The following is a 12,003-nucleotide window of genomic DNA, read 5'->3' as shown; positions in this document are numbered from 1 at the left end:
AATAACGATGCAAGTTACGAATTAGAATAATATACATTTATGGAAATGATATAAAATTTCAGGGATAAACTCGAGTGCGAAGCACGAGATACGTGATGAGGATGTGTTCGTTAAATCCGACGGAGCTTTAAAAAAAGAGAATTCACAATCATCAAATTACTGTTGTCGATATTTTCACCTTTAGTTTTAAAGATTCTATGCTCAAAGATCGAGCGCATAGCGCGAGGTAAATAAATTATCGAACGCGAAGCGAGAGGTAAATGCATTATGGTCGTGAAAAGTCAACTAAATTATTTTTTAACAGAACATTCAACTTTTTTTCCCCAAATTTATCATTTTGATTTAAAAATTCATTTGTTTTAGTAGAAAATTTTTTTGTATGAAAGTACAAATTTTGGTTAAAAAATTATTATTCTTTGCTTAAGTATTCAACTATATTGTTTCAAAAATTTGATTGAATCACTTTGTAATGAAATAATTTGAAATTTTAACTATTTTTTAAAAATAATGTTTTTTAGTTGATAATTAAACTACTTGGGTAAAAGTTAAACTGCATTTTAAACATTTATTTTGTATTGAAGGCTAATGCCTGATTCAAAATTTAACTGTTTCCTCGAAAAGCCTGTTTTTTTATTTAAAATTATACGATCAAACGAACTTACCTTAGTGAAGTTCGGTCGTAATTGTACTATGTGTCTCGTCCGAATAGATCACTTGTAGTAGCGCCAGATGCTCGGTTATGACCACAAATTTTAAAGGATACAAAATTTAAGAAATTCATAGTTTTCCGCCATACGGAGGCTCCTTCCACTACCATGTCCCGATCTTCATTAATTTTTATGACGAAATATCGCCGGAATCGAATAGATCACGTATGGGAAAATGAAACCTAAAAAGAAAAGGGGACAGGGAGGGAGTGATCTATTCGGACGAGACACATCATATAATTACGATCGAACTTCACTAAGATAAGTTCATTTGATCGTATAATTATACTTCAGTGCCTCGTCTTCAAGATCACTTTTAGTTGTTTAAAGTTTTAATGGTGATATTTCGGTTACTTTCTTGGAAAATAACTCAAAAAACATTTTTAATTTCGAAAACACTAAACGGTGCGTTTATTGGTAAGCCTTGAGACATAGCGATCTTTAGAATTGAACAAATGAAATAGAACGCAGAAAAAACAAAACTTATCACAATCGTAAAACTATGGGCAAGAAAAATATAAAATTAAGTTCCTTAGCGTAATAAGAATCATATCGCCTTTAGCTTGAAACCTTTTGACTTGAAACCTGGGCGATTATAGAATAAGGCAAAGACTTTTGACGAGTCGGACCAACGAATGACATCAAGGGAAACGCCGTTGCGTAAAGCCGCAGATGTAGACGTGAAAACTTTAGTGTCTATCCCGCTTTTCGAGAGGATGGTCCTTATCCATCTACTCAGTCTGGGCAGAGCAGGGCTCATGAGGTTTTCTCAAGGAGATTAATATTTGATCTGTACCATCGGCTCTTATTTTGGACGTTCTTTCGTTGTAGTTCAAAAACGTCGAAGCAACGCACAGAGCTGGTTGGTCCTTGAAAAAAGGTAGTCAGTAAGGGCTGTTTTCTGTTGACGCCTGAAGTTTTTACTCTGTCAGTTATTTTAATATGAATAGCATCCTCTTGTTGTACAATGTTACTCAACTTCATCAATGTCATCGTTTCTTGTCTTTGAGCTGTTGCAAGGGACAATAATGTGACCAGCTTGAAAGAAATATCTTTGAGCGAAATTTTGTTGTTAGGATAAAGCAATTTGAAGCAGGTAAGTACTGGGGTTGGGTCCTATGTAAAATTATGTCGTGGACTCTGAGGCTTTAGGGGGGGGGGGTGGGGGTAAAGGTTTGCACTTTCTAAAAATCGATTTTTTTTGTTTGTCTTTTTTTCTATTCTTTTTCAAGAATATACTCCCCAAATTTTAAGTCGATCTGAGCAACAACTCAGTCAAAAAAAATGCTAGCGCAACAAAAAAACATTCATATAAAAGCTGAAAGTGTTCAACGTAAATGAGCTTGAAGACGTTTATGTAAAAAAATTTTGGTGCTTAGGAGACTGAAAAATGTAAAAAAAGTAAGGATTTTCGACTACATTTAAGAACAGTCAAGTTTAGAGCATTATTTCTTATACAAGGGGCGATGGGAAAAATTTGAAAAAATTCATGAGTATGAGGAAAACTGTTGTGAACCAGTTGTAGTTGAGAAATTAAAAAAATAATAAAAATTGTTGCTTAAAAGTACAAAAATGTGCAACTATATTATCTTCAGTTCTAATACAGATATTAAAGCGATTCAAACTGCAAACTGTTATGGATAGGCTCTGTATTTATTTTCAATCACCCGTAAGGATGTGTTAGTCTTATTTTTTTGTGAAAATCGCGATATTTTTAGACATTTTTTTGTTAGAAAACAAGTGACAGAAAGCAGGAGGCCCCGTTTTTGTCACTGCCGACCGCTGGTCCCTTTCTTCGACCCCTGGCCAGGTGCCATCCAAGCATTCAGACCCAGGGGTCGAAGAATGGCGCCAGTGGTCGGCAGTAAAACAAAAAAGCCCCCCCCCCCCACCACTGCTTTCTGTCACTTGTTTTCCAACAAGAAAAACGTATAAAAATATCGCGATTTTCGCAAATAAGAAGACAACACGTCCTCCCGGGTGATGGAAAATAAATATCCATTACAGTTTGCAGTTTGAATCGCTTTAATATCTGTATTAGAACTGAAGATAATATATGGTAGTTGCACATTTTTGTACTTTTAAGCAATAATTTTTATTATTTTTTAAATTTTTCAACTGCAACTGGTTCACAACAGTTATCCTCATACTCATGAATTTTTTCAAATTTTTCCATCGCCTTGTATAAGAAATAATGCTCTAAACTTGACTGTTCTTAAATGTACCCGAAAATCCTTACTTTTTTTACATTTTTCAGTCTGCTATGCACAAAATTTATTTTGCATAAACGTCTTTAAGCTCATTAACGTAGAAAACTTTCAGCTTTTAAATGACTATTTTTTTTGCGCTGACATTTTTTTTAACTGAGTTGTTGAGCTTCAAAGGCAGATGCTTCCAGTTTTCTTGCCGACAGTAGTTAGTCTCCTGTCCTCTAGCGCTACAGCACTGACAGCTGCGGACTTCTAAAACTATAAACGCTTTTTTCTCGAAACTACTTTTTCAAAGTCCGTGTTCACTGCTATTTCAAAACTACTTTACCGATTAAATTCAAAGTTGGTACACATTTTCTACATATAAAATACCTCCCCCAACGTTTAGTTCAAAACATTTTTTTTACATTAAGTGTGTTTTCCACCCCCAAAATGGTGAAATTTTTCGTGGAAAATAGTAGATTATAATTTAGATGACCACCAAAAATTTTACAATGCAAAAAAATATAATCAGAGAACGTTGGGGGGGGGATCATTTGATGATACTTTGACTAAATTTAAATTGTTTTTGATTACCGATAATTTCCGACCGAGATACAGTGAACACCGAGAATTGTTTTTTTTCCAAGCCGTTCTCGGACAATCTCTGTCACTGGCTTGTTTTTAAATATTTTCAAATGGAAAAAATACAGGATATTGCCAAAGGTATACTTAATAATGTATAAAAAGTTTAAATACATTTGCTCAATCCATACTCTTGAAAAAAAAATCACAAAAAGAGTGTTTTTTTACGCTGAAACCTTTAAACCCCCCCCCCCCTATATTGGACGCGACTTGCAAAATCTTTTAATTATGGGATCCTTCCCAATATCCCGATTGACAGTTAAGGCGATAGCAGATCGATATGAGTTGAGTGTCCCATATGCATTTATTTCTTCTAACGAGAGGGTAAGAAAATCCAGTAGCGACGATGTTGGGGGTTCGAAGGGCGAAATTTTCTTCTTCTGACAGAATTCCCACCACAGCTTAATTGGCCTGGTGTACTGCTGGAGAGTCGCGGGAGCGAGAAACACCAGGATAACCCGCAAGGATGGAGTGGAAATTCCCTCTACTGCAAAGTTGTATGCTTGCCCGATAACTTGGCTACAACCAGGGTAAGGCTTCTTCACAGGGAATGGAATTCACTAAAAGGAGAAGAGAGCAATGTTTTATTTGGCCCTAGAATAATTGATTCTGATGTTCGCAATTGGTTGAACAAGGGGAACCACGGTTGAGAAGCCCAAAAAGGGAGAACTACGACCCTTCTGCTTGGTTAACCTTTATATTTTTTAAAGTTCTCAGGGCTAACGCAAATGAAGGAAAAGCATAAAAGTTTTCATTTTCCCGAAAGCTTGTAAACGCGTCGACACTCTCTGCTTCTGGATCTGGAAACCATGAAATGAAACGAGAATATTTTGAATTAATATTACAGAGGCAAAAAGGAAAAATCGAAGGCTCCAAAAAGACTTTTGATTTTCCTGAAGGCGCCTGGGGAAAGAGTCCACTCTGTTTCCTGTGAGATAAACCTCGATTTTCTATCAGCTTTAACATTGTCGGCCGATCTTATGTATGACGCTGAAATCCATAAATCTCGTTGCTTGCACCACTTCCAAATCTCCTTAGCCAGGTTAGCAAGGCTGTCGTATTGTCAACTCTTAACAAGACTTCACACGACCTAGAACTCGCTGCAAAACATCTTAAAGCGTTGAATACAGCTATCAGTTATATTTTTGATTGAGATCGGGACATGGTAGTGGATGGAGCCTCCGTACCGTGGCAAACTATGAATTTCTTAAATTTTTTATCCCTTAAAATTTGTGTTTATAACCGAGCAGCTGACGCTACTGCAAGTGATCTAGAGGACGAGACACTGAAGTGTAATTAATTTTTAAACTGAAAATGGAACTTTTACATTTTTTTAATATTTATCTTTTTAGTTACAAATTTTCATTTTTCGTTAAAAACATAATTTTCTTGGCTTGAAACTGAATGTTTTTTTGGGTAAAAATCATCAGTTTGAGTAGAAAATTAACTTTTTGCTGAAAAATCATATTTTGGTTTGAAAATTCAATTTTTTAAAGAGAAAATTCGTCTTTTGGCTTGAAGCTTCAACAATTTAGATAAGCTTTCATTTCTTTCTTGAATAAAAAATCTTTATTTGTTGAAAGCTGCTCTTTTTGGTTTTAAAATTCTTTTTTTTTGTATAATTTTAATCTTTCTGATTGAAATATATCAGTTTACGTCGAAAATTAACTTTTTTCTGAAAAATCATATTTTGGTTTGAAAATTCAATTTTTTAAAGAGAAAATTCGTCTTTTGGCTTGAAGCTTCAACAATTTAGATAAACTTTCATTTCTTTCTTGAGTAAAAAATCTTTATTTGTTAAAAATTTCTCTTCTTGGTTTTAAAATTCTTTTTTTTTGTATCATTTAAATCTTTTTGATTGAAATTTATCGGTTTAAGTCGAAAATGAACTTTTTGCTGAAAAATCATATTTTGGTTTGAAAATTCATTTTTTAAAGAGAAAATTCGTCTTTTGGCTTGAAGCTGCAATGGTGTAGATAAACTTTTATTTCTTTCTTGAATCAAAAATCTGTATTTGTTAAAAATTTGTCTTTTTGGTTTAAAAATTTTGGTTGTAGTACAATTTTAATCTTTTTGTTGATTAAAATATAGACGATGATACTCTTTTGTTGGGAATTTATATTTTTAGGTTGAAAATTCAAGTATGTTTTTAAAAAGTCATATTTGATAGTCGAAACTACATTTTTTGTTTAAGATAAATGAATAAATTTAAAGTTTAAAAATTTGTTTTTGAAATACTGTTTTATTCTGTTTTTAGAATATTCTATGTTAAAAATATTACAAGATTAAAATGAAAATTACTAGAAAAAACGAGCAAAAAATTTCTGGAAACTAAAAAGTACGTACAATTAGGGGGGGGGGGGGGCATTTTTTTATTACTGACGGGAGGTGGGGTCTTAGAGAGAGCCTATAATCCGTTATGTAATTTAAGTACGGCCCGTGACAAACTTAAGTAGAAGAACATAAATTAAAAAGAAATACCATAAAAGAACATGAACAATTGTTATCTCTTTTTCGTTAAATAGATGATCACGTTTTAATCGCTTAATCCTTGGATATAAAGTTATGCTATTAAAATTATTTTAATTTATAACATTTCTTGAAAATTGTAATCAGATATACGGGAGATGAGGAGATTGAGAAACTGGATACTGAAGAAAGTCATCTCCTGCAACTACAGAAAAGGATTGCAGAACGGAAACGACAAAAGGAACTTGCTGCTGCACAACGTTCCAAGGAGTCTCTGGAACCTGAGAATGCAAAAAAAAATAAGAAATACAAAAAGGGGAAAAAACAAAATGGTTTTGAATTAAACGAAACCCTGAATTCATCGACTGCAGAAGGTGACTTAGATTTATCTACAAGTTTCATTAATGGAGAAATAATTAAAAAGAAGAACGGAAAGAAAGGAAAAGATAAAATTGAAAACTCTTTTATGGAAGTAGATAAAGATGAGATTGAAATGAAAGTAGAACATTTACAATTAAATGGTTCGGCAGAAGTTCACCAAATAGAGAAATTAGGAAAAAAGAAAGGAAGTAAAAATGCCGAGGAAGAAATCAGTAAAGAATCTAGAATGGAAGAGGACGAAGGGGAAATTCTCCAACCAGATATAACGGAAAATCAAATGACTAAGTTTACCAAGAAGAAGAAAAAGAAAGAGAAAAAGAAGCAGGAAGATGTGGATATTTCAATTGAAGGTTTAGGTCGCGATGATCTCCTAAAAGCACGGGAAAAATTGACAAAATTGGCAGAGGATCTTAATAATTCTGAGGATGATTCGGAGGAAGAGAGGCAGGAGTTCACAATTTTGAAAGCTGGGAAGAAAATGAAGGGGGAAATTGTTAAAAGAGTTTTGCCAGATTGGCTAGCGAATCCGGAAGTTGTTTCTTCCGTTTTAAACAGTGGACCTTCTCTTGAAGAAGTTAAGGAAGAAGGCCAGTTGGATTTGAAGCTTATCGAAATTCTAGAGAGTCAGGGTTTCGATAAACTCTTTCCGATTCAGGCTGGACTACTATCATGGCTATTAAAATGCAACGAGGATAGGAAAAAAGGACTATGGGCGAGAGATACTTGTGTTTCTGCTCCCACCGGAAGTGGTAATTTCTTTATTTACTTTACAAATAGTAGCTTCATGCATTACATTCCATCCCCTTTTTTTGTCTAATTTTTTCCCCCTAAAATCAAAAATTTGTTCTAATTTTCCCCTTTCTCCCCTTTTTATAATGTTTCGATTATTTTCCAAGATTCATGAACAAAACATTTCTGAAACCGGGAATAATGGGAAATGTCAGTTTACAATGCGTAATTCGAAAATCTTTTACTCTAAATTCTCAATTTTAGATTTTTGTTTTTAATTAAAAAATTTTTTAAGTGCAGTCTTGATGATTTAAATATTAAAAAATTGAAAGCCTTTGAAGTTGAAATTTTTTTATGAAAACAGTTTTATTTTATCAACTGTAAATATAAATAAATAAATAATTTTTAAAACGGATTTGTACTTTAAATATTAAAAACTAAACAATAACTGATGTGATAAAAAGATTCAGAATCTGTTCAATTTCCAGATTCTAACTGGTTTAGTTCGAAAGTCTTAGACATTAAAAAAATGTAAATGTGCGATTGAAATTTTATAAACTATTTTTAACTTGACTGTTAATTTAAGACGAGGAAATTGAAGCCAAATATTTAAAATTAAACAATTTGAAACTTAATTGTTTGACATAGAAAGCTTTAAATTGTTCAATTTTCGAAAAGCTTTTAAACTTTTAACGTTGCCATTTTTATTCTTCTATTCAAAAAATGTTTAATTTTCAAGCGAAATTGTTGAATTTTTATGTATGAGTAATAATTGAACACTTATTATTTGTAAAAAAAATTTGAGTAATTTTAAGAGATATTTAGACGTTTTGAAAAGATTAAAAATTAATTTAATCCTTGAATCGATATCAATTCTATTTTTTTTTAAATCGAATTTTGCCTGCTATTTTGAGAAAATCCTGCAATTTAAAAAAAAAATCCTTAAAATCTTCCAGGCTATTTTTTGAGAATTTTGGAAATCTCTTAAAATCTTTTTAAATATTCTGTTAAAATAATCTTTAAAAATGAAAAATCATTTTCAATTTTTCTAGGAATATTAAGAAACTGTTTTTATTTTTTAAAGCATTTCACAATTCTTAAGAAGCTTCAAAATATTTTGTCAGAAATCTCAAAAAATGTACTTTTTGTTTCAAATTAGGCTGTGGGTATTTGCACCGAAATTTCGGCACGAATAGCCCACTTTTGGCAATACACATACTTCGTTTCAATTATTTGAAATAATTTTAAGTTCAAAATTAATTTTGAATATTTTTCAAAGTTTCTAAGTATCTCTTAAAATTACTCTAATTTGTTCTACAGATAATAAGTTTTCAATTGTTATTTATAAATCCAAATTTTAAGAAATTTTTTCTTCATTCGCAGGGTTATCTAAAACTTGTAAGACAAATTTAATTCACTTTAAAAACTATTTAGAAGTTCTTAAAAATTTCAAAAATTAGTTTAAATTTGAAAAAAATTTAAAACAACTTCTAGATTTCTAAAAAATTTGAAATAAAATGTTAAAGCTTTTCAAGGAGGCTTAAACTATTTAAAATTCAAATAATTTCACTTCTAATTTGAGAACTTTTTAAGTTTAAAAAAATTCTAATTTTTACATTTTTATTGTTTATAGTCTAAAAAAACTTAAAAATATAATTTAAAAAATGTTTAAAGTTCATTGATTGATTTTTTGATTAAGTGTATTGGAAACTTTAATGTAGATTTATATTTTTGGAACTTAATTTTTATACTCCACAATTTATGAAAGTTAAAAATTGTGAATTTTGCACTTTATCTGCATTTCATTTAAAACTGTTAGCTGAGAATAGAGTTCGATTTAAAAAATTGTATTGATCGAGAAAAATGTTTGCGAAACCAGAAAATGACTGGGAATTTTTTTCCTCGATTAAAACGGTCAATCTGAGAGATTGGAGAAATTAAAAAAACAAGAAGCTTTGAAAGCGATTCTTTTTGAATTTAGGATGATACCGATTTCTAAAAGGGACAATAAGGAAATTAATCACAATAATAGGGGAATAAATTCTTTTTAATAAAATTTCTGAAGGTAGTATATTAAATTTTAAACGCCTTACATTTTTAAAATTTTAAGTCAACAAGATTAATTTTCTATCAAAGAAGAGGAATTCTCAACAAAAAAAATTAATTCTAAAGAAAGTAGTTTAAGTCTCAGTCAAGTAGTTGAATCTTAAATGTAAAGGATGAAATTTCAACAAAATAGGTACATTTTTGACAAAAAAGAAATTAATTTTAAACTAAAAAGATAAATCGTCAACAAACAATTTTGTTTTTAATGAAGTAGTTGAATTTTCAACCAAAAATATAATAGTTGATAATTCAGTCAAGAAAGATTTGATTCAAATGAAAACACTTGAATTTATTTAAAAAAATATTAATTTTCAATAAAATTGTTGATTTTTTAATCAAGAAAGAAAAAAGTTGAATGCATTTTCAACTCAAAATAGTTGAATTTTCAATTTGGAAGATAAATTTTCTCACAAAAAATACGAGTTTCAAATAAATTTTTTCAAATTTGCAACTACAAATGGAATGGTTAAGTTTTGGGATTAAAAAATTAATTTGAAATAAAAAATGAAAGAACTAATTTTCAACAAAATAGTTCAATTTTCAACCTAAAAGATAAATTTTCAAATGAAATAATGAATCTTTAACGACAGAATGAATTTTTTACAAATTAGTTAAACTTACAATCAAGTAGTTTATTTTTCTACAAAATAGTTACATTTTTAAACAAAAATTATGAATTTTCAACGAAAAACTTAATCTTCATCTAAAAAGGATTACTTTTAAACAACATTGATACATTTTTAATCCAAATGATCAATTTTGTAACAAAAAAGACAAATTTTCAACTAAAGCGATTCAAGTTTAATCAAGGAAATTGATGTTTAACAAAATATTACCCCCTTCAGCGAAGTAGTTTGATTTTTATTAAAAAAAAATTTCTTCCTAAACAGTTGAATTTTCAATGAAAAAGTTTATTTTCAAACAAATAGCTCATTTTTAACCCAACAATATTTAAAAAATTTAATCATAAACATATGAATCCATCTATAAAGAAAAACAAAACAAAATAGATGATTTTCTAACCAAAATAAATTTTACAGTTGAGGAAAAAAATCGCAAACAAATTGTTGAATTTTAAATCTAAAGAAATTTTAAACTTTAAAGATGAATCATAACAAAAAAAACTAAAAAAAAAATAGTTTTTTTACTGAGCAGTTGAATTTTCTGAAAAATATTTGAATTTTTAAATGAAGCGATAAGTCTTTATACAAAAAAAAACTAACATTTTTTAAGAAAATAGTTTAATTTTAACCAAGTATAGTTGAATTTTCAACAACAAAGTTATTATTTTAAATAAAATCAGTTGAATTCATGCAAAAAAGATCATTTTTAACATAATTGTTGATCTTTAAATTAAGAAAGTAAAATGTTTAATAAACTTATGGAATTAACAAACCAAAAAGACGATTTTTTTACAAAGCAGTTATATTCACGCCAATTTTACACCAAATAGTTAATCTTTCAAGCAAAGAGGTAAATCGTGAAACGAAAAAGTTGATATTTCGATAAAGCAAGATTGATAATAAAAAGCAGTTGAATTCATCGAAAAAGGACAAAGTTTCAACAAAAAAGTGAATTTTCAAACAAATAAATCAATTTTCTATCTAAATAAGTTACAATTTCAACTTGAAAGGATAAATTTTGCAACTAAAAATGGGACAATTAATATTAATTTGCAAAAAAAAAATTTTTAAGAATAGTTAAATTATCAACTAAAATAATGGGTCTTTAAGAAACAAACAAACAAACCAATGATAATTTTGATGAAAGTTGTTCGATTTTTAGTCAAGTAGTTGTGTTTTCACTAAAAATATTACTTCTTAATGTAAAATGTAATATTTAATATTTCAAATAAAAAGATTATAATTTTAAATTAAAATCAGGTGAATTCATCAAAAAAAAAAAAAAAGAATTTTCAGAAAAATAGTTCAGTACTCAACCAAAAGAGATTAATTTTAAACAAAAACAGGTTTTTTAAATGTAGCTAAAAACATTTTTTAAAGCACAAAAATAACTAAAAAGTCTCTAAATAAAAGGCGCTACTATTAGAAGGCAACGAGCAATTTGTACATATTTTAATATCAATTTTAATCAAATTAATTAATTAATTTTACAATAAAATTATTTTAATAAATTATTAAAATAAAATTTTATTTTTTTTAAATTTAAATTTATTGTAACTAATTAAAAAATTTGTTATAAACTGACAATATTTATCTGAATTGTTATTTATTTAAAATATTTAAAAAATGATTTTTCTTTCAAATTATTTTAAAACGAATATATAATTATATATTAATATATAATTATAAGTTTTTCTTATCACGTATGGTCAAATTTAATAAAAAGTTCCCTACTTTCGTTCAATATTCACGACATACCCATACGCTATAAAAAGTTTTTAATAATAAATGAAATCCCTTTTCAATCCCCTTCTTTGTCCAGAATTTTAAAATTGTAAATCAGACGAAGTATTTATTAAGTGATAATAAGCTTTCTTATTTTTCAGGTAAAACTTTGGCTTATGTCCTACCCATCGTGGAAATACTGAGGACTAGATTTATACGAAAAATTCGTTGTTTAATTGTATTGCCTGTACAGGAATTGGCAACGCAGGTTTTTAAAGTGACACAAAAGTTTGCGAGTCATTCGACTTTTGAGAATACGCGGTTAAAGGTGGGATTAGTTTCGGGAGCTGCTTCCTTTGAAAAAGAGCAGGAAGGACTTGTATCTAAAGGTATTTTCTCCTCTCATATATAACAGACTTTTATTATCTT

At 29.3% G+C, this 12,003-nt stretch overlaps 1 protein-coding gene across 1 annotated transcript in view; it reads left to right on the top strand.

The window, feature by feature from the left end:
• The window catches only part of LOC117180847 (probable ATP-dependent RNA helicase Dbp73D), a 43,221-nt gene that overhangs the window by 4,793 nt on the left and 26,425 nt on the right, over window positions 1–12,003 (top strand). The window contains exons 2-3 of the mRNA XM_033373381.1: window positions 6,158–7,140; window positions 11,736–11,963. Coding sequence (XP_033229272.1) covers window positions 6,158–7,140; window positions 11,736–11,963 — 1,211 coding nt within the window. The remainder of the gene's footprint in view (window positions 1–6,157; window positions 7,141–11,735; window positions 11,964–12,003) is intronic.

Source organism: Belonocnema kinseyi, chromosome 9 (genome assembly GCF_010883055.1).
Source record: "Belonocnema kinseyi isolate 2016_QV_RU_SX_M_011 chromosome 9, B_treatae_v1, whole genome shotgun sequence".
NCBI classification, from domain to species: Eukaryota; Metazoa; Arthropoda; class Insecta; order Hymenoptera; family Cynipidae; genus Belonocnema; species Belonocnema kinseyi.
Note: the sequence above shows the minus strand (reverse complement) of the source record. Positions and strands in the feature narration are given on the sequence as shown.